This window comes from Plasmodium vivax, chromosome 6 (genome assembly GCF_000002415.2).
Source record: "Plasmodium vivax chromosome 6, whole genome shotgun sequence".
Classification (NCBI taxonomy): domain Eukaryota; phylum Apicomplexa; class Aconoidasida; order Haemosporida; family Plasmodiidae; genus Plasmodium; species Plasmodium vivax.
Genome location: NC_009911.1, coordinates 754,618 through 782,446, shown reverse-complemented (window position 1 = coordinate 782,446; position 27,829 = coordinate 754,618). Strand labels below are relative to the sequence as shown.

At 48.3% G+C, this 27,829-nt stretch overlaps 7 protein-coding genes across 7 annotated transcripts, besides 18 other annotated features; 2 read left to right on the top strand and 5 right to left on the bottom strand.

Annotated features, from left to right (window-relative positions):
- Positions 1–211: 211 nt before the first annotated feature.
- Positions 212–1,197, bottom strand: PVX_111285 (hypothetical protein, conserved). Its single transcript, XM_001608432.1, is given in 3 exon segments — positions 212–553; positions 709–996; positions 1,016–1,197. The coding sequence occupies 2 exon segments, from the start codon at positions 952–954 to the stop codon at positions 449–451; spliced, it is 351 nt and encodes a 116-aa protein (XP_001608482.1). The 5' UTR covers positions 955–996; positions 1,016–1,197; the 3' UTR covers positions 212–448.
- Positions 448–480: a microsatellite.
- Positions 617–648: a microsatellite.
- Positions 652–677: a microsatellite.
- A 1,793-nt stretch (positions 1,198–2,990) lies between the features above and the next one.
- On the bottom strand, positions 2,991–4,177 carry PVX_111280 (hypothetical protein, conserved; the record flags this gene model as incomplete). Its single annotated transcript, XM_001608431.1, has 2 exons — positions 2,991–4,013; positions 4,154–4,177. The coding sequence occupies 2 exons, from the start codon at positions 4,175–4,177 to the stop codon at positions 2,991–2,993; spliced, it is 1,047 nt and encodes a 348-aa protein (XP_001608481.1).
- Positions 3,712–3,836: a microsatellite.
- A 1,652-nt stretch (positions 4,178–5,829) lies between the features above and the next one.
- Positions 5,830–8,703, bottom strand: PVX_111275 (hypothetical protein; the record flags this gene model as incomplete). The annotated part of the gene is made up of 2 exons (XM_001608430.1): positions 5,830–6,084; positions 6,283–8,703. The coding sequence occupies 2 exons, from the start codon at positions 8,701–8,703 to the stop codon at positions 5,830–5,832; spliced, it is 2,676 nt and encodes an 891-aa protein (XP_001608480.1).
- A 323-nt stretch (positions 8,704–9,026) lies between these two features.
- Positions 9,027–9,054: a microsatellite.
- A 58-nt stretch (positions 9,055–9,112) lies between these two features.
- Positions 9,113–9,144: a microsatellite.
- Positions 9,145–9,146: 2 nt separating this feature from the next.
- Positions 9,147–9,203: a microsatellite.
- Positions 9,204–10,028: 825 nt separating this feature from the next.
- Positions 10,029–10,050: a microsatellite.
- A 1,883-nt stretch (positions 10,051–11,933) lies between these two features.
- PVX_111270 (hypothetical protein, conserved) lies at positions 11,934–16,954 on the top strand (the record flags this gene model as incomplete). The annotated part of the gene is made up of 3 exons (XM_001608429.1): positions 11,934–15,976; positions 16,097–16,147; positions 16,862–16,954. The coding sequence occupies exons 1-3, from the start codon at positions 12,251–12,253 to the stop codon at positions 16,952–16,954; spliced, it is 3,870 nt and encodes a 1,289-aa protein (XP_001608479.1). The 5' UTR covers positions 11,934–12,250.
- Positions 15,477–15,496: a microsatellite.
- A 1,767-nt stretch (positions 16,955–18,721) lies between the features above and the next one.
- Positions 18,722–20,575, top strand: PVX_111265 (WD domain, G-beta repeat domain containing protein; the record flags this gene model as incomplete). The annotated part of the gene is made up of 1 exon (XM_001608428.1): positions 18,722–20,575. One exon carries the CDS (start codon positions 18,722–18,724, stop codon positions 20,573–20,575), a length of 1,854 nt encoding a protein of 617 aa, XP_001608478.1.
- Positions 19,222–19,245: a microsatellite.
- Positions 20,576–20,840: 265 nt separating the features above from the next.
- Positions 20,841–20,902: a microsatellite.
- Positions 20,903–21,555: 653 nt separating this feature from the next.
- PVX_111260 (hypothetical protein, conserved) lies at positions 21,556–22,833 on the bottom strand (the record flags this gene model as incomplete). The annotated part of the gene is made up of 1 exon (XM_001608427.1): positions 21,556–22,833. One exon carries the CDS (start codon positions 22,831–22,833, stop codon positions 21,556–21,558), a length of 1,278 nt encoding a protein of 425 aa, XP_001608477.1.
- Positions 22,427–22,457: a microsatellite.
- A 198-nt stretch (positions 22,834–23,031) lies between the features above and the next one.
- Positions 23,032–23,054: a microsatellite.
- Positions 23,055–23,289: 235 nt separating this feature from the next.
- Positions 23,290–23,309: a microsatellite.
- A 54-nt stretch (positions 23,310–23,363) lies between these two features.
- Positions 23,364–23,388: a microsatellite.
- Positions 23,389–24,587: 1,199 nt separating this feature from the next.
- Positions 24,588–26,285, bottom strand: PVX_111255 (hypothetical protein, conserved; the record flags this gene model as incomplete). The annotated part of the gene is made up of 1 exon (XM_001608426.1): positions 24,588–26,285. One exon carries the CDS (start codon positions 26,283–26,285, stop codon positions 24,588–24,590), a length of 1,698 nt encoding a protein of 565 aa, XP_001608476.1.
- Positions 25,134–25,166: a microsatellite.
- Positions 25,612–25,642: a microsatellite.
- A 1,309-nt stretch (positions 26,286–27,594) lies between the features above and the next one.
- Positions 27,595–27,648: a microsatellite.
- Between the last annotated feature and the right edge of the window lie 181 nt (positions 27,649–27,829).

Genomic DNA, 27,829 nt, shown 5'->3' with positions numbered 1-27,829 from the left:
TGAGCTGAGGTACGTACACACCCCTTTATGCCTGCCATTTTAAAGAAGTGTTAACCAACAGGAACATGCCTCCATGGGGAAGTTCCATTTTTCCAGCCCGGTGGACCCACACCGTTAGTGGACTTCCATCCTATGCAACCGTCTTTCCGTTCACCCAAGTGTCCGTGCTGTGGTGCCTATCGAGGCAACCCCCCTTGCAAGCGTTAAATAGCCGCAAAAATATCTCTTAAGTTCCTCACAGTTGCGCGAAGAGATAAATTTAATGAAAAACGAAACGGGGCGCGGGAAGTACACGCACGTGATACACTACGCAATGGGGCGAAATGAAAAAAAATCGAAAAAAAATGGAAAAAAAATGGGAAAAAAAATGGAAAAAGTTTTCAAATGAGGGTTATCTCCATGGGTGGACGCATCCTCCATCCGTTCATCCCTACATGGGGAGAAGACTTCACCATGAATCTTCACACAACTGGGAGTTCCCTTGAACTTTGGGCAGGGCCTTCCCCGTGAAGTAATAGTTCGAGTGGAACAGGGTGCCAAAGACTATGGTGGCCTGGTCATTCGCAAAAGGGGGAAAAAAAAGGCATTATAAAATTGTAAGGTAACAAAACGGTAAGGCAATAAAACGATGCGGCTGCCATAGCTGCCATGCGCGAAGGCGCCACTTTTTCCGGTGGGCACACTCGATCAGCCGGGGCTCCTCCTCACCTGCAGGAAAAGCCAGCTCCACCAAACGTACTCAGACATGGGCGACACCATGTTCGTGGCAATTTCCGCCGACGTATAGTAATCCTCCAGGTAGTGCGTTAAATGTATTCTCGAGAAGGATACGCCTCTCTTCGTGAACATGTTCGCGTTCTTCACTTCGTTTTTAACGTGGCCCATTTGGGGGAGCATACACGGGTGTCCAGCGACCCGCTTAAGCGCTTCTCGCCCAAGGCTCCTTGCGAACATGTTTGCGGGGATGCGGGGATGCGGGGATGCGGGGATGCGGGGCTGCAAGGCGGATGTGCACGTGGGGATATTTATAGATTTTGCTCTGACTATGCGCTTCACGGACGCTCGTACCACTGCTCCTGCGGCAACTGCTCAGCTCTGTGCTTTCGATCTTCAGAAAAGTTCCAAAGGGGGCAGGGGGCAGGGGCCACGCGCGTTAACAGGGCGAACGGATATACATAAGCAAATCAGTGTAAAAGGAAAAAAAAAAAAAAAAAAAAAAGTGACACATATACTACATCGTGCTGTGCTTCTCACGTATTTACGCGTGGGGAAACTGAGCAGCAGTGGCCTCATTCGTCGGAGAAAAAAAGGTGCATAGGTAACACGCACCTGTAAGTACATGTACATGTATGTGGCCAATTTGCGAAGCGGAAAAGTACCAACTGGGGGGGTATTAAAAAAATTCGAGTGCATATATGCACATGCTCACAGGAGCGCATGTTTTGCTGCGGTGAAACTTTTCACCCATCAGGGAAAAAATCCAAAAACGGTGTGAAGTTGCGTAAGTTGACCGCCACAGTGATGCGTAAGTGAAGGGGCAACCAATTAGCCTTTTTTTTTTTTTTAATGATAGCTGCATAATATAGCGAATGCTGAAGATACTTCTTCCTGAGCAGTGGGCGCTCGTGATTGATGCACCTCTCCAACGGGAGGAACACATGTAAGTGCATAGTGAGGTGTAAAAACCGCCTTGGCATTTTTAAAAAAATGGGAAAAACGTTTGTCTAGCCATAATGCATAACACCGCGTCGCTAACACACACGGGGGAGAAAAAAAAAACATATCATGTCATTTTTGGAGATTCACCCATTTATGTTATTCTGGAAGGAAGGTACATATCAATGGCCAACATGTTTGGGGCCATTTACGTGGTGTGCTAAAAAGGACTTCACGTGTTAAACGAGGACCACGAGAAAATGTAGCCTTCTAAAAAATGGCTTACAATGTTTTCCCCAATGTTGTGCAATCAGTTTCACCTCCACTTAGCTACACCTTTGGGAAGGCAATTTTTTCTGCAACTGTTTCCCCCCCATTGGGCTCTTTCCATTTGGGCGATCCATTCACACGCAGAATGTTTCATGTACAGAAAAGGAATCCCTAACACAGCAATGTTATTTTTTTCATCATTAGCTATTTTTTTTTTTGTAAAGAGAATAAGAGGGGGGGATGTCTCCTTTAAAAGGACGCTACGCTACGAACATATATTTTACGAGATATTTTAACGGGAAAAGGCTGCAGTTGCGACGCCCCCGCATTTGGGCTCGAATTGGTGGGGGGGACACTAACCGTCGTCATTACAGGCAACGTTTCACCTGCACGGTTAGGTAAATTTTTAGCGCTGTTGCCACGTTTCACCTGCACGGTCAGGCAAATTTTTAGCACTGTTTCCATGTTTCACCTGCACGGTCAGGCACTTTTTCGTTTTTTTCCACTTTTGCCGCATTTCACATGCCGGACACCCCCCAAGTCCAACTTGCGCTAACTCGAAATGTGCCAACAAAAAATAAAGCCAACGCTTCTCCTGGAAGACACACGCAGGGAATATAAGGACGGCTGCGTGAACAACGGTGGGATGGAGAGCGCCCCTTGGTTTAATTAAGTTAGTACAAAAAAAGGGGAAACAAAAAGCGCCCCGCGGGAGGAACAAAAAAAAACAAAAAAAAAAAGAGCCACGTAAAATGTAACGTGAAATATTAAAAAAGGCAGAAAAATTCATTAAATATTATAAATCGAATAATACTTAAGGATTTTTTTTTTTTCTTTTTTGGCATAACGCGCGTTAACCGTTTTCGCCCCACTTGTGCAAGTGGTCCAAATTTAGTGCCATGCTGTGATGTGCGAATCTGCGCAGTGGCTAAGTTGCGATGAGCTCATCTGCACACGCCTAATTGCCAGAAAACGCCACTTGGGCGGTGCAACATAGGGTCACTTTTAATTATTGCTAGGGATTATTCTCCTTTACCTCCACTTTGGTAGAGTGTGGAGGCTCCCTATTTGGTTGCCCTTTTTGTGGCGTTTCTCCCGCTTTGATCCTCAATTTGCTTCTCCTTAACCTGCGTATCTTTAAGCGGGTTACGTCTCCCCCCATCGAGCGCATACGGGTCGGCACCCTCACCCTTGCCAGCAACAGCAACAGCAGCCGCACCAGCATGGCTCCCCTTGTGCGCCCCCTTTCCCTTGTCAGCGCTCCCCACGAGGAGAGATATCCCCTGCAGACCCAGCCTGCCAGCCAGCACGAGAGCCACCCCAGCTGCCGCCAACAAGTTGGACGTGGTCTCGATCATTCTGTTATACAAATTATTTTCCCGTTTATGTATCACAAGAGGGTAACTATTATAGGCAAATGTGCTGTACGGCTCGGGGGAAATTTCATACCCACTTCTCACATCGCACAGATTGTCCCTACCGTGTGTATAAGCTACATCTGAAAAGAGCAGAGGATCCATTTCGTACATTAATGACTCGTCATTCTTCCCATTACAGAGGCAGCTCAAAAAGCAGTTATCCTTCTTCCTGCCATTATACCTACTAAACGGATTCATCATATTTAAAAAATTGTGATTATACCCTTCGAAGAGGGGTAATTCTCCCTGAGGGTTATAAGCGCTATTATGCATGTCCGGTTGTATGGGTCCATTTTCCATATACTGGGGGATATATCTACGGATGGGAATTTCTGTATATATTTCTCTCCTGGGTCTAAAAGGCACAGGGACTTCCTTTGGCACGTATTGAAATCGTTTGTACTTTCTCTTCACATATTTATTAACATATTTGTACTGAGGCACGTCCACCACCTTGTACACGGGCTTGACCCTGAACTTCTTTTGGGGGACTTGGACGTCTTTGTACCTGTACCTTTCTTGGTATATGGGGGCTTCCACATCTTTGAGGACGGGGTACGTTCTGTATTCAACTTTGGGCACGTGGACGACTTTTTCCTTGTACTCTATTTTGGGCACATGGATGGTCGTTTCTTGGACTATGTTTTTGATGGCCGGGTTTGCTGCGGGCTGGGGTGGAAAAGTGGGTTAGCAATTGGCGCGTAAGGGGGGAAGTAGATGAGGCGTAAGTGGGGAAACAGATGAGGTGTAAGTGGGTTAGTAACAGTGGGTACAAATTGACACTGGTGCACGGCGCGCGGCTGTCCTACTTCAAAAACGGCGTAGTCCTCCATGGTGGTGCAAGGCGAGGGGGCAGGCCCCAACACAAACTTCTTTTCATTTTTGCAAATGCTGTCGCACATGGTTACGGAGCTATTCAGAAATTGTTGCTAGAAAAATTGGGGAGCAGAACAAAGCGGCGTTGCTGCGCAACCAGGTGTACTGCTTCACACGCAAGGTTGGGAGGAACAAATTTGTAACATGAAAAAATAAGATAAGATAAAATAAGATAAAATAACAGCGCCAATCTGTGCAAAGCGAGCTATCCACATTAAACTGCAAAGAGTGACACGAAAGGGGCAATTTTTTCTTCTACATTTTTTGTAGCTTGTATTTTCCTTAAGGACGAATTTACTTATGCGTCCACTTATCTTTTAACAGGACAAGCTAGACCAAACGCGGATATCATCTAGACTTACGGTGGCAATCCGATTTGGGCTAAGTTGGCCGTATTGGGTCTGCGTTTCGTTTATTTGGACAAATTGGGAAAAACTCACGTGACAGACTCGTTTGCGCCAATTCACTCCCAGCAGTTGCGTTGGTTAAGAGTGATGCGTGGCAAAATAAACGGCTTCAAGTGGGATCACCAAGGGGCGAGCTTGCCAATTTAACTTGCAAATTTCACGAAAAAAAAAAGGCACATTTTTGATGCGCAACAGGTGAATTAAAAGGTATACGTAGTTGGTTGAAGTTCAACCTGGCGTTAGATCGAAGTACTACAATTTGTGCGCGAGGGAAAGCCGTAAAAAAAAAAACGCGAGTTGTGTGTGTAACATATATGTGCAGATTTATACATTTACATGTTTACATATTTGCGTGTTTACCTATTTACACATTTATACATCTGCCCAGTTGCGCGTTTTTTTTTCCTTTGTGTGTGCCGTTTTGAACCTGGTTGCCGCCAAATCCCGACAACATATTTTCTCTATTAGCGCAAAATTTATGAACAAAAAAAAAAAAAAAAAAAGCACCACCGGTGGTACATACATTTGTGCATTTTTCGCATGACCTGTTCAGAAAAAAAAACATAAAAAAAAAAAAAAAAAGTTGGACAACGTGAAAAATGGCTATTTTGCTCTTCACGCCCTGTTATTTGTATTGCCAAAAAGAAAAAAAAAAAAAAAAAACTAGCCATTTTGGCGCAATTCTTGGTCAGGCAAAATTGTCCCTTTTGGTGCTATTACCAACCGCGATTACCGCCAAATAAATGCTGGAGGAACAAACGGAGCAAATGTACAGTTGGCTAGAAAATTTTAAATAGGCGTCTTCCAAAGCCTCAAAAGGTTGTGCTTCTTGTTTTCTTTTCTACCCGTGAAATGTGGGCCTTCCGCGCATACATCGTGCGCATCGCTCACGTGTAAACATGGGAGGAGCCAATTTAAGCACACAGTCGACTGGGCGACCGCCGAGCAACGGCTATCCACAAATGTGTGCATTTAAAAGGGGGACAACAAATGGTGTTGCAGAAGACAGGTTTGTTTACATGTTACATGGGGGGGCAAAATGACGCGCAGTGAAGCAAAGCGCGTTAAAGCATATTAAAGCACGGGAAAACAGGACAGCAGGGAAACAAATAAAACATGGTACAGAGGAAAACAAACAGAGCCAACAAAAGTGACAAAGATCAACTGCGACAGGGAGAGGTGCGCACAGCGTCGAAAGCGCGCTACACAATGTAGTACTTACTCAAAAAATTCGAAATGGACGTGTCCAGCACTTCGTAGTACTCGAACAAGTTGTAAATGCACACGACCAGCGAGTTGGGGGTTACGTAAATGGTGAAGCAGTTTTTGTTTTGGGCGCAGGTGCGAATCATTTTGTACTTAATCAAATTTGGGTACCTGCTTTTTTCTTCGTGCGAAAATTGATTCTCTAGGCCCCGCGTGCAGAACTTGCCCAGGTCCTTTATCAGCTTGGTCACCTGGGAGGGGGGAGAAGAAGCAAGGTTCGATGGGGAGCGCGGTAAGGAGGGTGCTACGCGCGGTGAGAGTATCAATCGCGGTAGGGAGAGCGCTACGCGTAGTGATGAGGGGACGTATGGTCGCCCCCTTTACCGCTCAGCTCTGCCCATTCCGTAGTCCCCTCTGACGCGGCTTCACCACCCGCGGAGAGGACGTACCTGCCGCTCATACTTCGTCGAAAGGACGTCAATATACTGGGAGTCCATATAGCTATAAATACGGTGAAACAAAACGGGGGTGAAGCAAATGTCCTTGCTGCTGTGGACGGTCACCAATATGTAGTCTGTAAGGTACATTTTGACCAAACTGGAGTCCCTAATCTTCTCCAGAGTCAGGCCACCACTTCTGCGTTGGGGATTTAGGCCCTTCGGTAGGTAGCTGCTCAGGTAGAAGAAAAAATTCACCGCTCGTAGGGTGTGCAAATAGGGTGCCTTTAAAATGAACAGGTTGTTGTCCTCCGACAGCATAATGTACGTGTTGTTGCAGTAGACTACGTCGACGATGTTCAGCTTGGGGTACTCCAGTTTTTTGAAAGTGAATCGTTCGCTTGGTCTTCCCTTGGATGCGGCCACCACACCTGCATTCACCTCTTTCGCGGCCACCTCCTCCGCGGCCACCTCACCTGTGACCACCTTACCTGCTACGGGTGATCCCCCGTGTCGGAACATCCAGAAATAAATCTCTTTATTTTCAAACAGCACGCAGCCATGCGCGCACGACGTGCCGCTCAGCAGCACCTTCGGCTTGGAATGGATCAGCCTCTTTTTGAACTTCAAATGGTTCGACGTTTTTATGAAGATGAAACGGTCCTTCTTTAGGGTAGCTCGCTCGGGGGGGGCTGCGCTTGGGGGGTCATCCCGGCTGGGCGGGTTGTCCCGGCTGGACGGGTTAGTCATGCCACCATTATATGCAGCACCATTTGCTGGGGCACCATTAGCCGCACCTCCATTTGCTGGGCCACCCTTGGGCGCTCCCCCCCCGTTGGACGAACTTCTATTCTGCGGCACCTGGCCAGGGGGGCCGCCCACTTCGTTACGACTAATTCGCCTTTTCTTTTTGGCGCTCTCTCGGGTTAGATTCCCATGATGGTCTTCCCCCCTTTGCACTTCACCCATGGGGAAGTGTAGAGAGTTTGCGGCGTATTTCTCCTCTGTACCGTGTACACTTCCGCTGAGGTTGGTTCCCCGGGGGAGGGGCTTACTTACAGAGCCACGTGATTTGTTCTTCCCCTTTGGTGAAGCTCTGCCCCTTTGAGAGGCCCTGTCCCTCTGGGAAATCCTGCCCCTTTGCGAGGTGGTTCTCCCTTTTTTTTTGGACCCCTTTCTGTAGTCCACTTTGGAAGGTTGATTCGGGTCCATTTGCTGTTGTGCCTTTTCTACATGCGGTGTAGGTGCTTCCCTTTTGGAAGCTTCCCCCTGGGCGGCGCAGCTGGCTCTTCCCTCACCGGTGTCGCTGCCAGCACGTGTGTAGGAAATCTCAAAAATAGAGGCGTACCTCAAATAAACGGCGCAAGAGCGTAGGTCAGATTCGGTGAGCTCGGGCAGGCTAACCAAAATGGTCCTCATTCTTAACTTGCGTTTCTCAAACGATTGCGGAACGACCATCTTCATTTGCTTAATGTTAATTCTGCTCGAATTTACGTTTATATTCATCCCTAGGTATAAATTATCCTTGCTGTCAATTAGGCTAAGTCCGAAGAAGTGGATCGGGTCGATGGTCTCATGTTGGTGTGTAGAGTCAGAGAAGGGGTAGTCATCTTTAGCTTCATAATTTGGTCCCTTGGGATGGTCAAAGTAGAGGTCCCCTTTATAGTTGCAGGAAACGATTTGAATGTCTTTGATTTCATTCGTCGTGGGAAGGGGCAAATGCTTCCACTCGTTGAAATGGTCCAAGTGCCACAAGTATCGACTGTGCTTGTAGACATACAGTTTGTTGTCCGAGAGGTATACCAGAATATGCCATCTGGAGAACTTAATAATTTTTATAAAATTTTTCATAAAAATATAATCATTGAGCAGGTAGGTGTTCATGTGTATTCCCAGGTGGGGTCTGAAGTGCCTGTGCGAAAAGGTGTACGTTTCGTTTGCGAATCTGGCAAAGGCTCCTCCGAAACAGGCGAAGTTTTTCCGCACGTCGTATTTCTCCATCAGCTTGGCCAACTCCTTCACTTCGTACTCTGCATGGGGTTGCGGGGATGGGTGTCGCGTGGGGTGACTGCCCGGTGGACCTTCTTCAAGGGGGCCCTCGCCTCGGCACAGACGCGGGGACGCGCACACGGCTGCAGCGCCGGCGCGCGCGCGCTCCTCACCAGTGACGTCCTTCATGCAGTCGTCCTTCATGCAGTCGTCCTTCATGCAGTTGTCCTTCGCGTAGTTATCCTTCTTGTGGGCGTCCTTCGTGTGGGCGTCCTTCGCGTAGTTATCCTTCTTGTGGGCGTCCTTCCCGCAGTGGCCCTCCCCAGAGTTATCCTCCGCGCAGTCATTCTGGCAAGGGGGGGCCGCCAACTCCCTGCGGACCGCGCCCCCCTGCGCCTTCCTCTTCCTGGGGTCACAGTCCTCCCCCCTGTTGCGCAGAGCCATCTCCACTTCGGTTGTTCGGACAACCGCGGGGGGGTGCGGCGTTTGCGTTTTTTTTGTTTTATTTTATTTTTGTTTTATTTTTGCTTTCTTTTTGTTTTATTTTTTCTTTCCTTTTGCTTTCTCTTTTTTCTCTTTTTTTTCTCACTGTTGAGCTCAATTCAGCCTGGGTGACCCCTTTTGGAGTCCCCCTCGCGACGAAGCTGCTTCGCCCTCGACGACATCCCAGTCATGGTGATGGCCCTGGCGCAGTCATCGCAAAGTGTGTGTTCCCTTTTGGTTCCCCCTCGTTCGAGGTTTTCCAGCGAGGCGAAAAAAAAAGTGGTGCGGAGAGCAAACTGGTGAGGAGAGCAAAATGGTGAGGAGAACAAACTGGGAGGAACAACAAAAAGAGCGAAAAGAACAAATTGGCGAAAAGAACAAACTGGCTAAACGAACAAACGTGAAACAAACTCGCCACAACGCAGCGTTGTTCGCCTTTTTTTCCCAGCAGCGCGCTCTACATTCGCATGACGCGCCAGGCTTGCATGTATGCATGTATATATATATATATATATATATATATATATATGTTTCTTTTTTTTTTTTTTTTTTTTCTGTCCGCCAAATGTAGCCATAAGTTTGCTTTTACGCTTGAGTGTGCAATTAGCATGTTTGAAAAAAAAAAAAAAAAAAAAAAAAAAACCCCACGCCATGCCACACATTTTATGGTCACTTCTGTTGGAGAGAAACAACATCCCCCCTCCCCTTCACACGTTTCGCTTCTCCCCGAATGTGCCGCGCACAGAAAGGTCATCCCTTCACGGCATCCCCCTACCATTGCGCAGTGTTCAGCACGTATGGGGAGGAAAACCACTAACGTTAAGTGGCGAGCCATGTGATGCGAAGATGGTCACTTCCCCCCCGAGGTTACGCGTTGCACACATGTTGTATGCACGTTCAGCCAGTTTGTTTTCTCCTGCATGGCACCAATACAGCAGTAGTGACTCTCACGATTGATTGTTCCCTTCACCCGACGTACACCTGATTTTGTGTTGTCTTTACATGGGCATGGGCATACCCACTCAAAGGAAAAATAAATGGGCAACAACAACGTTTCACCTTTCCCCCTTAAAAGTAATTTTCCACCGTTTGGTCCATCGCAGCAAATACCGCTCGCTTCTTTCTCCACCCAATGGGATCACAAAATAAACGCGAGAGGTGCTGACCTCCACAAAAAAAAAAAAGAAAATATACCACCACAAAGAGGTAACAACGGGATGGTGACAAATGCCACTTTCGAGGAAGCACTTTGCACAAACGCCAGGTAAATCACCTGTTGGCGAGGCATCCTTTTTTTTCATCTCACCCAAAGGTTATAAAAAAGGAAAAAAAAAACATCCGCAATTAGGCGAATACATCCGCCAAATGGGAGATCTCTCCACAGACGAGGTTCCCTAAAAATAGGGACCACCTATCTGTATCGTCACCTTAACCAACCGGTTGAAATGGCCATTTTAAGCGCACGACAAATTTGGGCCATTTGTGCCATTTGGGCCATGTGACCGAGTGAACACCCGCCTTAACCCCCAGCACGCGTTGCAATTTGCGCAAAAGGGAAAGAACAAACGATTTTGCCATACCGGAGGAGGAGCTGTACATGCCGTCACAGCAACCAGGAAATATGTGCCTCAGGGGGGACTCCTAAACGGTGAAGCCACAAAAGGGAGTGAAAAAATTGAGGCAAAAAATTGCCCCTCCGAACAACGTACAACAGTTACCGAGAAACGAACAAAAGGGAACCCACAAAATGCACTTCGCAGAGGGATGCCTCTACACCGAGAACGCTCCCCCTCAACAGTTAAAAACTTTTCCGGGGCAGTGGTGCCCACGCGGGAAAACCTCTAAAGGCACTTAACCTCGATCCCTGCGAGGAAGAAACAGGAACCCCAATTAGGAACTTAACGGGGATCCCTAAATAGAAACTATCGGAACCAAAGGAAACACTCCTTAGGAGGCATCCCTAAAGCACTGGGAACCCTAATAATTAGTACCTTAACAGGGACCCCACACAGAACAGAAAGAAAACCCTACATTTCAGCGCCTTAACGGGGGTCCCACAAACTGATAAGATCCCTAATTTGGCTGCTTAACCGGTATCCCTATGTGCAAACAGCAGATCCCTATATTATAGGCCCTTAACAGGTATCCCACAAACTGACGAAATCCCTAAAACTGAGTCCTTAACCAGTATCCCATATGGCAAACAGCAGATCCCTATATTTAGTTCCTTAACACGGATCCCCTAATTTGACTGGTTCCCTAAAAATGAGCTCCTTAACCGGGATCCCAAAGACGGATTGGTATATTCCTAACTGCTTGCTCCTTAACATGGGTCCCACATATTGAGTGGTTCCCTAAAAATGAGCTCCTTAAAAGGGATCCCTACATGATATTGATAGATCCCTATATTTTAACTCCTTAGCATAGATCCCACAATCTGTGTAGATCCCTAAAAAAGCGTTCCTTAACCGGTATCCCAATGTCAAATCGGAGGAACTCAATGATTTTTCTCCTTAACAGGGAACCCACAAATTGAGTAGATCCCTAAAAAAACGCTCCTTAACTAAGGTCCCTATGTCAAATTGGAAGATCCCAATGATTCTTTTTCTTAACAGGGAACCCATAAATTGGCTGGAACCCTAAAATTAAGCTCCTTAACTGGGGTCCCTAAGTGCTCTCTCCTTAACAAGGATCCTACAAATTAGCTGGAACCCTAAAAGTGGGCTCCTAAGTTGGGGTCCTTATGTGTTTTCTCCTTAACAAGGATCCCCATATCAAACGGAAGATCCCTAAATTATATATACCTAACATGGGCCCCACAAATTAGCAGGAACCTTAAAAGTGAGCGCCTTAATTGTGTTCCCTAGGCGATGTGTGTGCGAACCCTAAATGTTGGCTCCCTAATAAGTGTCCTCATAGTATATATCTACCCCACCAATCGTGGCTCCTTAACAGGGGTCCCCCCAATGAAGCCGCAAATCAGAGATATGTGAAGCATTGCGCGCCGCTACAGTATGCATGCTAATTAACGAGGGGTTATAAAGTGCAATACATACCCTTGTAGATGACGTGTACATATTAGGCCTGCTCGGTAGGGCCCCCGTGGCAGCGCCGCGACGACCTCGCCCCGCACCTCGCACCACGAGGAACCGCTAAAAAACGTGTGTACAGATATCTCCCCTTTTGCGAGTGAATGCCCGCACGTAGGTCCCCTCTACGCGTGTAATTTTTTCCGCCCAATCTGTGCAACGCTTTGTTGAATTTTTCTTAAAAATTGGGCGCAATGATTGCTTCATGTATGTAGGGCTAAGGCGAGCTGTTATAGGAGTTAAACAAATATTTTTTCTCCTTATAACGTACGATTAAAGCCACTCAGCGGAGTGACATTTGGAAAAATAAAACATTATGTAAGCTTCTACGCAAGTGAACTGGAAGCGGCACGTTGTCGCTTTAGCTGAACGATTCTCCCCCCCATATCAAACACAACGTACGAGGCTCCCCGAATGAGATGCTGGAAAGCCGGGCGGTTTGTGCCAGGCAAACATTTGACCTATTGGCCAGCCGTTTTTCATGCTCACTGAAGCTAAAAGGGAGGGGTGTTGCCTGCCGCAAATTCAGTGGCAGGAAAACTGTGGTGTATGAGCACATTGTGGATGAGGATTTCCTAACAAGGAAAGGGAACTCCATCAATTCGATTGTTAACCACAGCTATATTAATGAAAGAATGCGTGAGATTAATTCCCTCTTGAAGGGATGCCAAGCTGGCTGCGGCAAGCAAAATGGATTCTCCAAAGAGGGAAGTGACAAAGAACACGTCGATCAGGTTATTAAAAATTTGTACGTACTATGTGTGAACGGCAACATTGACACATCTGATGACCGCATGAGGTACTACGTGAACTTCGTTTTGCGCTATGTGTATGACCATCTGGAGGATGCCCCCGTGATAGGAGGAGAGAAACAAAGAAGGGGAAAAAAATTCGTGAGCATCAACAGCTATATGCTCCTCCTAGACGTTTTGAAAGCTCTCAACATGAGGGACGATTATGGCAAGTTACTCAAATATGTCAGCGAGAATATCCACTTTTTTTCTGTAGACGTGGTGAAGAGAATTGCCTTTAACTACGACATGAGTGAACGGCACCACTCGGGTGGGAGCGGCCACACGGACAGAAGCGACCACACTGACGGAAGCGACCCCTCGCATGGAAGCGACCCGCTGAGGAGAAACGTCCTCTCCTTTTTCAAGGAGGTCATACGCTACATGTACGGGTTGATCCAGTCTGACAGCGAGCTGTACTACCGCGAGATAGACAACATGAACGCGTGCATCAACATATGCACACACTTTTTTTTCGGGAAGAAGTACTGCCCACAGAAAAAAACTTACCATTATGGGGAAGACGAGGATGTCGTTTATCTGTACAGCATGAATTATATCTACATAAAGCATATAGCCACGCTTGGCGAGTTGGTGCGCGCCAGGGGGGGGTCCTCCGAAGATGACTCTTCTTCAAAGAAATCGCCTAACGAGGGGTTGTTGACCCCCTCCCCTCTGGGTGACTTCTATGCAGCGAAATACAAATGGGAAGAAGGCACGTCAGGTCACTATGGCAGTCACGTGGGCGACGCACCTGATAAGCTTCGAATCCACACGGAGGATATGCTAGGCAGTTGTGCGGACAAGGAGAGTGGGGAAAATTCCCTCACCCCAGACATCGCACGAAGGAACGCACAACTCACGGAGGACTTTCTTTTTAACTTCCACGCAGTTGACACAATTTACCTACTGTACAACTTCTACACACACTTACTTTTGAAGAAAAAAAAACAAACGAGGAAGGAACATGTATTCCTTTTTTTCCCCGACGTAAGGGAAAACATTACGGACATCCTGCTCAGCTTCATTCGCTCACTCAGGAGGGAGACAAGCCAAAATAAAGGAATAACGAATAAAAAAATCATCGCTTCCTTGGAGAGAGCGCTAATACTGGGGACGGCCTTCGAGGTTCCCTTCGCCTTGAGGCCCTTCCTACTTTATCACTGCAACGTTTTGCTGTTGAACAAGTTCGACTTGTCTGTGCTGGACAACATAAAGTTGTTGGCCCTTCTGAGGCAGCTTTGGCAGGGAAGCGCGGCGGGGGAGGAAGCGGGAGGGAGAAATATGCCAATCGAGGGGGAAGAAGCGGGCGGGAGAAATCTGCCACTCGCGGGGTTGTACACAGACGGGAGAAAGCTGCCGCTTCAACCGGGCGGCGACAACTCCTTTGACCAGCTAGCCAAAATGGACAACCCCGCTGTGCAGGTGGAAAAAAAAAAAAAAAAAAAAAAAATCCCCCCCGACCAGTTGCACACACAGCGGGACGAGATCAACGCAGAGGACTCCGCTGAATGCCAGGCGAGCAGCCACCTCTTCGTGGAAAACTTGATAAAGTTAATTTTTAACAACTTAAAAAAATGCCTACACAACGCAAAGGGGAACGACCTGTGCATGCTGATGCCCGCAGTGTACACCTACCACAAGTACATGGATGAGGAATTAAAAAATATATTAACCGTTCAGGTGATTTGCAACAAGGAAAGTATGAACGCAGCGAACATGGTGAACATTTTACGAGTGTTTTGCAAAATGGGATACAAGAACGAACTTATTGACAAGTTTGTATACAACAACATGAAGTTTTTAACCCATGGGAAGGATAACTCCCCTGTTGCAGAAGGGGGTGACACACAAAATGTGACTTTTTCGTGTCCCAAGCTATTTCTCCTTTTTTTTTATTACAAAGGTAAAAATGGCTTATTCACGTATAAGGACATTTACTACGTGGAGAATTACATCCAGAATTGCTTTTTCGAGATGAACATCAAGGATTTTATTTTCCTTTTGCTGATTTATTTCAAAAATGGGATATTTTTTTTGCCCCCACTGTTGCTTAAAATTTGTGTCATTTTTAACAACGGGAAGAAGTACATACAGGAGGATGACCTCCTCTTTGGGTTGTTTTTGCTCGCGAAAAATTATCACGCCCTGGCGAGTTCTGCCGATGAGAGCGGTGCACAGGATGGCTTCACCGGGCAGCAACCCCCCAGCGTCATAGACAAAATTAACCTGTTCAGGAAAAGTCAGTACAGTCAACTCCATATAGACAATTTTGTGAACACCATGAACGATGTGCTACTCTACCTGTACGATGATAAGCTGATTAACTGCAAGGCGGACGAGGTGAGGCAACTGCAGGGGGGGGAAACAAAAGCTGATGATTTGCACACTGGAGAGAAACAAACAGATCAGCAGATAAGTAACATGGCCCTGCGGAACGATCATTCCTTTCTTCACATCCCAAGTGAAACGAAAAACAATTGGAAAAAAATCTTTAACAATTTGCAGTATAACATGAGAATGATGAAAATTTTTTACCTTTTATATTACCCTCTTTTAAATGCATCAAAAAAAAAAAAAAAAAAAATTCTGAACATTCATCACGAAAAGTTCATCACCTACCTGTTTTCCCTTTTTAATGATAACTTCTCGAAACACGAAAAAGACGTAAAGTACATCCCCCCCCTGCTGCACTATTTTAGCTATTTCGATGTGTATTCCCCCGTTTACTTTAAAATGCAAATGTCCTACATAATGCAGAATTGCGCTTTTGATTGCTCCCTCCTCAAGTACACTCTGCTTAGCCACGTTTTGGTAAGAAGAGAAATGACCAGAGAAATAAAAAATCGTCTGAAGGAATACGTCGCAAAGAACTGGGAGAGTTTTCAGCCCCCCCTCCAGGTGTTATCCCTTAAACATTGCAATTATTTTTTGGACCTAAATGGGGATACGGAAAAGGCAGACCAGGGGGAAGACCATCTTTTATTTAACAAAATGGTGAATGGTGCCCTCTCCAATTTGCCACAGATGAAAGCCAAGCATTACCTCGACATGTACATTACCATCTGCAATAACGCTGTTCGGGTAAAGCGGCCTTACATTGAGCTGTTCAATCACATGAACAGACAGGCGACTCACTACAGCGGAGAGCAGCTGATGCTGATCCTTTTTTACATGTACAGGACAGGCTATAGCAAGCCGAAGATACGGAAAAAGATACGAAATTTAATTTTGCATTACCACAAGAAGAGGAAAATTGACTTGGGGACCTACATAAAATATGTGCTCCCTCTGGACGAGTTCGGCATCTTCCACCTGTTCCCGGTGAAGTTCCAGCGGTGGCTGTACGACCAGGTGAGGGGCGGTAACGCGGCGGTGAAGCGGTGAAGTCCCAGCGGTGACACGCACGATTTACCGCTTTCTTCACCGGGAAATGTATTCCATTTTTTCCCCCCTCTTTTCCCCTTATCGCAGCTGACCGAGGATGTGCGGGCGTGCGTACGGAAGCCCCTAACGGGTGAAGCGGTAATGGGGGCGAGAGAAAAATGGCCACATGGAAAGGGCAAATGGGAGGACCACATGGAAAATCCACATGGGAGGACCACGTGAAAAATCCACATGCCCACTTCACACATGCACGCCGCGTGAACGCCACTCCGTGTGCTTAAAGGAAGGCTGCTCACCATGGCACAAAAAGGAGCGACAAAAAATTGCTGCATGCTACGATTACTCATTCATTTCTTCGTCTGTGCTGCGTGCTACGTTTACGTATTCATTTCCCCATCTGTGTTGCACGCCATGATTACCCATTCATTTCCCCATCTGAGCTGACCCCTTTCGTTCGTTTTGCAGGTGGAGGAGGTGGTTCGCTCATCCCTGGCGAAGGAGAGCGAGGTAATTTTTTTCCGCCAAGCAAAGGGGAACCGTTCCGCACATGTGATTGTGCGTATGCGTACATGAGGATTAGCACATCGTTGCGCGGTTTCACCCCGGGGCGTAGCACTAATGTGGATGCAGATGTTCATGCAGATGTGGACGCATATGCAGATCGCGGATTGCAGCTTCTTCCACCCCCATTGGTTCTACGAAGAAGCGGAAAAAAAAAAAAAAAAATATGTTGCCCGTGGGACACATGCGTATATCGATCCCCTTTGGAAGGGGTGAAAATACATGCCAGGGAAAAACCTCCTTCCACATTATTTTTTGCTTTCTCTTTTCACCAATGGGGTCCCCCGTCAGGAATGTAGCGTCGAATCGAAGAAGGGGAAAGAGACGGGTGAGCAGCAACACGCACCCATTTACCTGTTCGAGCAGATGGTCAAGAGTTACTAATTCGAGTAGATGGTTAACCTTTCTAATAATCCACGCAGATGGTTAGCACTTGCTAATAATTCTCGCAGAGCAGCTGCACCGCACGTGTGGCGCAAAAAGGGATGCCTGGCGAGGTGGCATACCCTCATTTGCGTACTTTTTTTTTTTTTTTTTTTTTTTTTTAAATCCTGTTTACGTTTACCAATTTGGAAGTTGCATACCTGTGTTCCTGCGCATTTGGAAAAGGCCGAAATTTACGTCGAAATGTAAATTTTGCAACATTCACATTTTTCCATTTAAAATGTTAACTGCAAAATGTACACCGGATAGGGTTAGCATTTTTTTTCCCCACCATCCGGGCATGTAATATTTTATTTTTACATGGCAGCAAATAAAAGGTTCTTTTTTTTTTTTTTTTTTCGATCGTGCTTGTATGCGCTGATTGTATGCGTCGATTGTATGCATTGACTGTATGCATTAACTGTATGCATCGATTGTATTGTATTCTTTTTTTTTTTTTTTTTGCAAGTGATCAGTCGCCTTTTTGAATTTTTTTTTTTCCTTTGTTTCCTTTTTTGGAAAATGTTTAGCCACCTTTTCGGCTGTTTTTAGCTGTTCTTACAGTTTTTTTAGCCTTTTTGCAGCTCTTTTTTGGGCCCCTTTTAGCTACTTAGCTACTTAGTCACATCTTAGTCACTTCTTAGCCATTTGGCCATTTTTTGGTCCCCTATTGGGTCACCTCTATTGGCCTGGCCGTTTTTTTAGCCACCTGTTATTTATTTTTTTGCCATTTTGCTACTTTGCCATTTTGCCACTTCACCACTTTACCATTTTGCCACTTTACCACTTTACATTTTGCTTTTTTTTGCCATTTTTTCTTTTCCCCCCCACTGTTGCCATTCGTGCGAATATACGACAGCCGGGGAGCAGCCGTTTTTCGTTTCCTTTTTTCCCAGTGAGCGGATGCCCTGTAGTTACATTCGCCTTTTTTCCGAAGTACGAGGGTGCCGCAGAAGGGCTGCGACGCGTATGCGCATGTGAAGAGGTCAGCGGATGAGCATACCAGCAGGCCAACCGGTGAGCATACCAGCAGGCCAACCGGTGAGCATACCAGCAGGCCAACCGGTGAGCATACCAGCAGGCCAACCGGTGAGCATACCAGCAGGCCAACCGGTGAGCATACCAGCAGGCCAACCGGTGAGCATACCAACAGGCCAACCGGTGAGCATACAAACGGGCCTACCGGTGAGAATACAAATTTACGACTGGACTACACTTGCATAATTTCCCCCCAGAACGGCGCAGGAAGTTTTTTTTTTTTTTAATCGCTGAGCGTACGAGCACACCTATCGAAGCCGTCGCGTCTCGGCAGCATTGGGGGGCGGTCAACCCGACCAGAGAAGTGAATACGGCTTGCGAGTTTGAAGGATTTCACCACCACTGCGTCACAGCGTCGCAGCGTCGCAGCGCCATTGTTATATTATTATTATTTTAATACGTATTATTTATACCTACTTTTTATTACCCCCTTTTTATTGCCCAATTTTTATACCCACTTTTTACTGCTTACCCCGTTTATCCCTTTTTTTTGTGGGGACCGAGCACTCCAGCCGCTTACGATCGTTGTCCCCTCCCTTTTCGCCCCCCATCCCCTGAGGGAGTCCCCTTTTCGATGCAACGGAAAGGGACCCCTGAGTAAGCGAAGTCCGCTGAGTAGCTGCGGAAGTGTGCAAAAAGGAAAAAGCGCTTCATTTGGAAAGAGGAAAAAAAAAAAAAAAAGAAGGCTTAATGATGAACGAGGCGATCGAGGAGGATCTGGCGTACGAAGATTTGCGGAATGATGAAGTTGACCTGATCGACATCAGCGCAGGTGATGTGGAAGGAGAGGACGAGGAGGAGGAGGAAGAGGAGGAAGAAAACTCGAGCTACAACAGCAGCGACAAGACGATTCCCCTGGCAGATTTAGAGCTAATCAAATTTAAGGAGCAAAATATTTCCTACTACAAAAGGTTTTACGCCAACAAGAGCATTTACTGCGTGAATTCGTTTAAGAAGTGGATCTACTTCGGCAGCATCAACAACAACTGCTATTTGTACAACAATTTCGACGACGACCTGCGGAACTTCGCCCACGAGGGGGGGAGCGGCGTTACGGGGGTTGGCGGGGGTAGCGGCGTTACGGGGGTTGGCGGGGGTAGCGGCGTCACGGGGGTTGGCGGGGGTAGCGGCGTCACGGGGGTTGGCGGGGGTAGCGGCGTTACGGGGGTTGGCGGGGCTAGCGCGAAGGTGAGCCTGCAGCAGCTGAAGCACCAGAAGTACACGGACACCGTGACGAACATAAAGTTCTCCAAGAGCTACAAGTACATCGCCCTCTGCATCTACAACGGGGACATCTACATCTACAACAATAATAATATGAACAAGTCAGAAATTCTAAACTACAATATCACCAACTTTAAGCAAAACATTAACAACAGCAATTCATTGCTCCATATTTACAACTGGAATGTAGGTATGGGTCATTTTAAGAAAGAGGAGGAGGAGTGGATTTCGGAAGACATGAATTTTGTAAACATCTTAACGATCAATGATACCAATGAAAAGAAGGACATCGAGTACTTTATGTTTTGTCCTTTTAATGAGGAGATTCTTCTGAGCATTTACCTGGACTCTCCCAACATTTACATTTGGAACATCCATCAGAACACCCCTATTAGTATTACCTACACAGTGGACATCCCCACCTTCATCAACATTTGCAATTATGATAGCAGCTTTTACCTCATTGCTGGGTTCCACAGTGGGGAGACACACGTGTATGACTACAATGTATACAGTTTGAAGAGGCGCAACGCGGGTAGGAAGCATGACGCGAGGGTTAAGGGGGAGAGCGCCGGTGTGGAGGCTTCCAGGCAGCAGCATCCTTCTGCGCTGGGCAGCTACAGCATTAAGGTCACCCCGGAGGGGTGCAACGGGGGGGGTGCGCAGCATCAGCGGGGGCAACAGCTTCCAGCGAATCAACCACTTCCTGCGCTCCCTGCGCTCCATGCGCTCCAGGGACTTCCCCCCCAGATGATCCCCCACGAAGAGCTGGACAACAGCAACGACGTGCTCTGCATCGACAACAACCTGGCGAACGAAATCTACGTGGCGACGCACCGAAACGTCATCCAAATTTGCAGCGTGAACACCAACAGCGTCATCAGCACGTATCACAACCTGCACAGCGACCTGGTGGACTACTGTCTCTTCAACAATAAGCGCAACAACATCTTCGCCTCCTCCTCCCTCGACAACAGCATCATTGTGTATGACTACCAGTGCAAGAAGTATATTAACAAGTTCCTAGTAAATTACGAATTTAATAAAGTAGACACGAATAGCCAAATGGAAAAGGGAATCAACTTCCTCAAGTGGATCAACACCAACCTGCTGCTCTTCTCAAGTCTCAATGGAAACATCTACATCTACGACATTCGCTCCAGGCAGTGCATCCACCAGTTCTACAGCCACACGGACACCATCTTCAACGTGCACCTCTCCCTCCACCTGTACGACCAGAAGAACATCCTCTCCATCCTCACCGCCAGCGACGACCGCTCCTCGAACATGCACTTCCTCGACATCTCCGCGTTTATCTAGTGGAGCAGCGGAGTAGCGCGGTAGCGCAGTAGCGGGGAAGCGGCCGGGTTGGCGGGGTAACGCAGTAGCGTGGTAGCGTGGTAGCGGCCAGGTTCGCGGGGCAGTTATCTTCTGCGTGCGCGCCCCTGGACGCGGCGGAGCTCGGGCGGTGCGTCACCTGGGGGTGTTCCCTTTGCAGGCTGCTCCCAGTGTGACCCCTTTTTCCGTGCTTCTTCCTCCCTCCAGCGTGTGTCCTGTCCTCTGTTTCGCCCCTCCCGTTGAGTACGCCCCCCCCCCTTGCGGGGACCGCGGGCTCTCACTTGTCATTTGATACGCGCCATTTGCTATTAACAACATGTTACACGCCATTTGATGCCTGCATCTGTGCCCATATTTGTGCCCACATTTGTTGACTACCATTTGCTGCCTACCATTTGTTATTGGCCACTTGCCAGTTGTCACTTGTCAGTTTGGTCCCGCGCGAGAGTCCTGTGTTCGTGAAGTGTTTTTCGCCTCCACTGTGTGCCTTTTTGTGTCCCATTTTGTGTCTTTTTTGTGTCCCATTTTGCGTCCCTTTTTTGTGTCCCATTTTGCGTCCCTTTTTTGTGTCCCATTTTGCGTCCCTTTTTTGTGCCTCCTTTTTGTGTCACTTTTTCGTGCTTTTTTGTGCCGCTCTTTTGTGCTCCCTTTCGTAGCGTGTCCGTTCGCCCGTGTTGTCCGCTCCGCCGTCCCACACGCCCCCTGCGCCACCTGCGCCGCCTACACCGCCTACGCCGCCTGCCCCCCTGGCCTGCGTGGTCAAATTTTTTTGTGTCACCTAGTTGACAAGCCTACAGACTCACCAACAAGTATAAAAAAAAAGCCACACAAAGATAAGGCCAAAGTAGTAGAAGCAAGAGTCGCCTGGGCGGCGCGTCCAATGGGAACAGTCAATGTTAAACGTAGCTCCATGCGCGTGTTCCCCACATGACTGGCCTATTTCCTCACTCCCTCTATTTCGCTCACTCCGCACAGACGTAACACGACTGCGGGATGTGCTGGAAGAAGCTCGCCTTGAGGATGTACATCAGAATGGAGTACGCCGCCACGACGTCCAGGGGCGTCTCCCCATTGTTTACCAAATTGACGTAGTAGACTCGATCGAAGATTCTCTCGTCATCTGAGTCGTCTGTGCTTGGCCCAATGTGCACGTAGTTGCGGCTTACCCGCGGGTGCTCCTTTTCTACACTGTTGCAGTTGTCTAGGAGGAGAAACACCCCCTTGGCTTTGCCCAGCAGATTTAAGAAGGGCTTCCCCTGCTCGGAGTGGCTACCACCACGATAGTGCACATACAGGTCGCCTCCCATCTCGCAGAGGCTCTCCTGGTTTCCGTCACCAGTTCGTCCCTCGCTTCCCCCGGCGCGGTACTTCAGGAGGAGTATTTTATTTTCTCGGGCGTATTTGTGCAGCTCCGTGAAGGCCACTTTTTTATAGGGGATGTCTAGCAGGTGGCCCGCCGAGGCGCGAAGTGTAAGAGGGTGGAAGAAGTCGATGCTGTAAATGTCGTTTATGTGTGGCTTCTTCCGGGTGGCACCCCGCGGAGTAGGTACATTCGGCCAATCGGTGTTCCCCCCATTGGGTGATCCTTTGCTGGTCTTCCCCTTCTTCCTCTGCGTGTGGCCTATTCCCTCCACGTTAAAAACGCACTGCCACTTGAGGAGGAAGCAGCTCCGGATGAGCGTCCCAACGTCGCCGTTGCAGAGAAGTTGGGTAGGTGCCCCTGGGGGGGTTGTTCCGCTGGAGAAGCGCGTCTCCCCAATGTGGCGTTCCCCCACACCCCCATCGCTTCTTCCACCACTTTCACCGCCTCCCCCGCGGTTCACCTCGCAGAAGCAGAGGGCCAGGCGCGGGAGGCCCACGTCGTCGCAGTGGAACGTGTGCGCGACTTCTGCCAGGACTCCATTTTTGAAGGAGTAGAGAAGGGCAACCCGCTTGAGCAGCCTGTTGGACAAAAGGATAAAATTGTCGAAGAGGCGAAAGTCCTTCAAGTTGTTAATGCTATTGGTGTAAATGCGTGCAATGTGATGTTGCTCTCTCTCCAGGATCATCTTCTTGCAAGTGAGTAAAATCTTCCCTTGCTTCTCTCGATACTTCCCATCAGTGGCTAGCTTGTACAGGTGAATGAAAATGGGGTGATTCTGCGACTTTATTATTTTTACCTTTTTCGATGAAAAAAAAATTTTAAAAAAATGGTCCTTTTTTTTTTTCTCCCAAATAGTTATGTCGTTGCGTTTGCGCATGTTTAGCAAGCTGTTTATGTTCTTCTCCTCTGTGCAATCTACGGGGATGCTCGCTTCTTTATGCGGAGCAGTCAAGTGGTTAGCCCTGCGGGGTGTCAGTCCGTCTGGTTTCTTCCCTGCTGGGGGGTCCCCCCTTGGGAATCCTCTGCCCCCTTCCACTTCTCCCGCTTCTCCCACTTCTACCACCTCTCCATTTTGGGTCTTCCCTCCAGACGGACTTCTAACCAAAGAGAGAAGTTTCGCTTTCCCCACTTCGCCTACACCGCTCGTCTGCACATCAACTGAGGTGATACCTCTTGCACTTGTCACCACCTCCCCGTTTTTTTTTTTCCTATTCTCACTTCTAGACCTTCCTCCACGGAGAAGCCTATGCTCCAGCAGTACTTTGTGGTATATCTGCTTCGTCACTGCGTCTTCGTCTGTTTGGCTGGACGGCACACTGGTTGGGGGGTCTACCCGCGGGTGTTGTTTCGCGGCACGTTCACTTCGCTCTTCCGCGTTTCCTAACTTTGGTGCGGGTTCCTCCCCCCGTGTGGCAGCCCCTGCCGATGGGGGTCTCCCCCCGAGGGAGGACAGTAACCTGGCCATTCCGCACATCCGACCCATCCCGCCGTTTCCACCCACCAGTCGGTTCAACAGAAGGAGGCATTCTTGGCCCCTCCCCATTCCGCAGCACCGCATGGTTGCCTCAGCGAAGGTGATGCTGCCAAAATGGGGGTGCGTTCTACGGGCATCCTCTCACGTTTGCCTTTTCCCCTCATGGGGGTGTTCCTTCCGAAAGAAGGAGAGAGTACGCTCAAGTCGGCGGTGTGCAAAGGGGCACAGCGGGGAGGCCAAAAAAAAAAAAAACAAAAAAAAAAAAGAGGCCATGTGCATTCCAATTCCTACACGTATGACACAATTCAGTCAAACTTGCAACCGTTCGGTGGGCTTCACTCTCTCCTCTCCTGTGGGGCTTCTACGCCGCTCCTCTTTTTTGCTAAGTTACCCCCTGTGGTGCCTCCTCCTCTGTGAGGGATACTCCACTATTCAGTCGATTTTTTTCAAATGGAAGGGCATAAGAAAGAAAGAAAAAAAAAAAAAGGGACGCGCCCCGCCACACCATTCGTAGAAGCGACTCGACAGAGAGGTACCCACCCGACACGCATACAAATTATGCACCCTCCTTGGGGGACCCCTCTCAGCGTACGTCGAGGCAGCTTCCCCACTAGTGCGAGCAAGTTACTCTTTCTCCCTTTTGTTGAGCAGCCCTGTGGGGAAATACACCCTCACTGTTATGGGTCCCTCATCTGAAGAGGCAAAATGGGGGGCGTAGGCCGAAGGGCCATCTCCACAGCTGCCACAGTTGACACAGTCGACGTAACGTTTCTGCCGCACTTGGCACTCTTTTCAACTCAAATGGATGGCACGGTCGCAGACCGCACACACAAGGGAGGAGCTTCAAACTGGGGGGTAGCCTTCCCCCAGATGGGGCAAAATTGGGAAAATCGCCTGGCCGGGTCGGGCAACGGCGTGGAAAAAAAAAAATAAAAAAAGTAAAAATAGGAGCAACAGTAGCAACGGTAATAGTAACAGTAATGGGGATAAAAAGATGCGGACGGAGGGGCGCCTTCGCGCGATGGGTTAAAGGCACTTAGAAGGCCTGCGCGGCCACAAGGGGAAGGAGCGAGTGGGCGCGCCAAATGGCGCGCAAAATGGGGAGTGTAAAAATTGTGACATGCTGCCTGGCGGCGTGACGTCCGGCTGCCAACCGCCTAGTGCAGGGGGCAGAGGCAGGCCCGCGGGCCGCAGCCAACGGCCCTGACGACGCGCTCGTAGGAGCTGCTCTTGCTGCGCTGGTCGTCGGGCTGCACGGGGGGGGCGTCCCTGGACGGGCGCGTCGCGCCCACCGCGTCTACCCCGTCTGCCGCCGCTCCTGCCGCTCCTCTAGCTGTTACTGCCAGCTTCTTCAGCGTGGACTTCTTCCGAAAGAAGGTGTGCTCACTGGCATTATTAACAGTCGACATTTTACAATAGGAAAACGTTTTTCCCAGACGGCAGTACCCCGTCTTCACCAAAATTAGCATAACGATTATTACGATGAGGTAAATTAGAGCGAGGAGGAAGAAGGAGTAGGCTAGCTCGTATGCGCTATTGCCCACAGCTCGTAAGGAGACCAACTGAAAGGATTTCTGGGCCTTCCAATGTTTTGCAGGCCACGTATTCTGTGTAAACTCAATTTGGTAATTATCCCCCGGCTGCAAATCTTCAAAAATCACTCCATACGTTTTAATAAATGAAGAGGTCATAGGGGGGTGGAACCAGTTTTTATAGTCCGCGGAAAAACTGTTTATCCACACCCTATAATCTGAGGCGTACTTCTTATGCTTTTTTATATAAGAAAAAAAATCGTAATAATTTAAAACAGGGAATTTATCAACGGTAAATATTTTTTTACCCAAGGAGAGTCTAATTTTGTCATTAAAAATGGAAGCTGAGACTAACCCACAGGGGAAGATCTTCCTCTCCTTCTTTTCTGGGGGGATCGAATCCACATCACATGCTTCATTACTGCTGAACCTTTCGGCATGTCTACCCCCCCCTACAGAGGAACCCAAATCGTTGTTCATTTCGGGAAGAGTCTGCACACCATTAACGCATCTAAATTTATATAAATCTTCAAAAGTCCTTATGTATTTGCACTTGCAATCATTAACCAGGGCTTGCGATTCATCCGAAAGGAATGTTTTAAAATTGCTGTAAAAGTTACTTATTTTGTAATATACATACACGGGCTGCTTCATCTCCTGTTGGACGGAAAAGGTCTTCACTTCATCCCCAGAGTCGTAATCAATATTCACTTCTATTACGTGGCTGGATTCGTAATAAATGAAAAGCCCTATCAGGGCGAAGGAGATGGCCAGGATGAACAGAATCACCAAAGCTACCTTCCACTTATACACATGGTGAAATCTCTTTATCTTTTTTAACTCCTGTTGTTTGAAGGCCTCCATAAATCTGTTGTATTTGCTCTCGTTATATATGCATGATTTTTTTTTTCTGAAAAATAGAGTGTCACTTTTTTTTTTTTCCAGAGAGGGGATTTTTAGCCAATCGGCTGCGCCTCCCCCCGGGGGGGGGGTTTCCTCCTCCCCCAGGCTGTTCTTCGCGTGCAGCTTGTGCTCGAAGGACACCGCCTTTTTGTTTTTGCTCAGTTGTTGGGGGGGCCCAGTTTGTTGCGGCTGTCCCGTTGGGAGCGGCTGTCCCGTTGGGAGCGGCTGTCCGGTTTGTTGCGGCTGTCCCGCTGGTTGCGACTGCCCCGTCTGCTGCGACTTCCCCTCGTCCGCCGCGCGCCCATGAACCGGCACATCCACGCAGCGGCTCCTCCTCTTCACGGAGCTCAGAATGCCTTCGCACGCGCGGCTGTTAACCGATATGAGCTGGAACTCCGGCTCCGCCTCCGGGGCCTCCATCGGGGGAAAGCGGCGGGGTGAGAAGTGGGTGGTAGGGTGAGGAGTATGTGGTAGGGTGAGAAGTAGGTGATTGTACGATAAGACGGCTGCTCAGGAAGATAGCCGTGCGAGTGGACCGCGCAAAAATGGCTAATTAAAAAAGGGGCAATTGGTCTGCAGATGGGAGTTATCGAACCATGGTCGATTGGTAGGGCAGCGGTGGGGAGGTGCTCCGATGTGCCGACCTGTCGATGCGCCCGTGCGACCGTGCGACGCCCCAACTTCACCCCAACTTCGCCCCACAATGTAACACTAAAAAAAAAAAAAAAACACTCAGGGTGAGCACCACGAATGGAGGGCGGGCCGCCAAAACGGTTCAACCAGGGCGCGGACAAACTTGTAAAACGGTAAACAACATATCAAATGGGTTGGCGGTGCATCTCTGTGAATTTAAAATGGGGTGAAAAACAAATCATACGCTCGGTGGGAAAAAACTAAATGTGGGTACATTTCGACGGGTGACAAACAGGGGGAACAACTGAAGGCTCGCAACTGGGTGGGGTTGTTCTCATACGGATATGCGGCCAGCCAGAAGTGGAGGTATCACCCCACGGATTGCGCCGCTGTACACTGCGAATTGAGCTTCGCTAACTAGCGCCCTTCAACACGGTATAATACATCCTTACGCTGAGCATCACAAAATGGGGTACTGTAAGCCTCGGTCAAGCCGCTCACTCTGCTCACGCTGCTAACTCTGCTCACTCTGCTCACGCTGCTAACTCTGCTCACTCTGCTCACTCTGCTAACTCTGCGCATGCCCTTCTCCCACACGGAGGTACATGCATAAAAAAAGAGGCGGTCGCGGGAGAGCCCTTAAAAGAAGCGTTCACTCCTTTTTTTTTTTTACATCTTCTGGGCGCGCTTCGGCAAGCGATGCGATCGTGCTGCGTTCGCAATTGAGGGGCGACGGGGGAAGGACACTTGCGCGACTTCCGCAACTGCCGCAATTCCGCTGCTCCCCTGTTTCTCACATGCAAAATGAAATGCCAAAAGGTGTACGTAAAACGCGGCGATTCTCTTCAAATGTAGGAAAAAAAAAAAAAAAAAAAAAAACGGATGGATGGAAGGAAGGACGGACGGAGGCTGGAAAAAATTGCCTACCCAAGGGGCGAGCTAGCGATGTTCGCGCTACAGAAAAAGGAAATACCCTCGTAGTTGTTTTGACTCCTCCCCACCGGCATTTTTTGTTGGCAAAAAAAAAAAAAAAAAAAAAAACTATGCAGCATCTTGCACACGAGTACGTAGCATTTTTTTTTTTTAAGGTACCGTGCGTGGGGGTAACGGATGCATCTGCGTTTTTAGTGCAAAGCGGCAGGTGGGGGAGTTGGCCAGGCGTAAATTATGGGGAAGCTTGGGTATCTTCAGATTCGAGGCTGGAAGGGGGCGAAGGGAAGGGAAGCGGCAAAAAAGGGATTTTGCTTTTTAGCCGCCTGTTGCGTTTGGTATTTTTTTTGCGCGCGTTTATCTTGCGTGCTGCTTGCCCTCCTCTGGTTTATTTCAGCGTG

What these genes read in the sequence shown, in the direction of transcription:
- PVX_111285 (XM_001608432.1), bottom strand. Translation starts at nt 954, where the DNA reads ATGTTCGCAAGGAGCCTTGGGCGAGAAGCGCTTAAGCGGGTCGCTGGA. An exon ending in GGAGCTGGCTTTTCCTGCAG is followed by an intron (nt 554 to 708) that starts GTGAGGAGGAGC and finishes GCGAATGACCAG; the next exon opens with GCCACCATAGTCTTTGGCAC.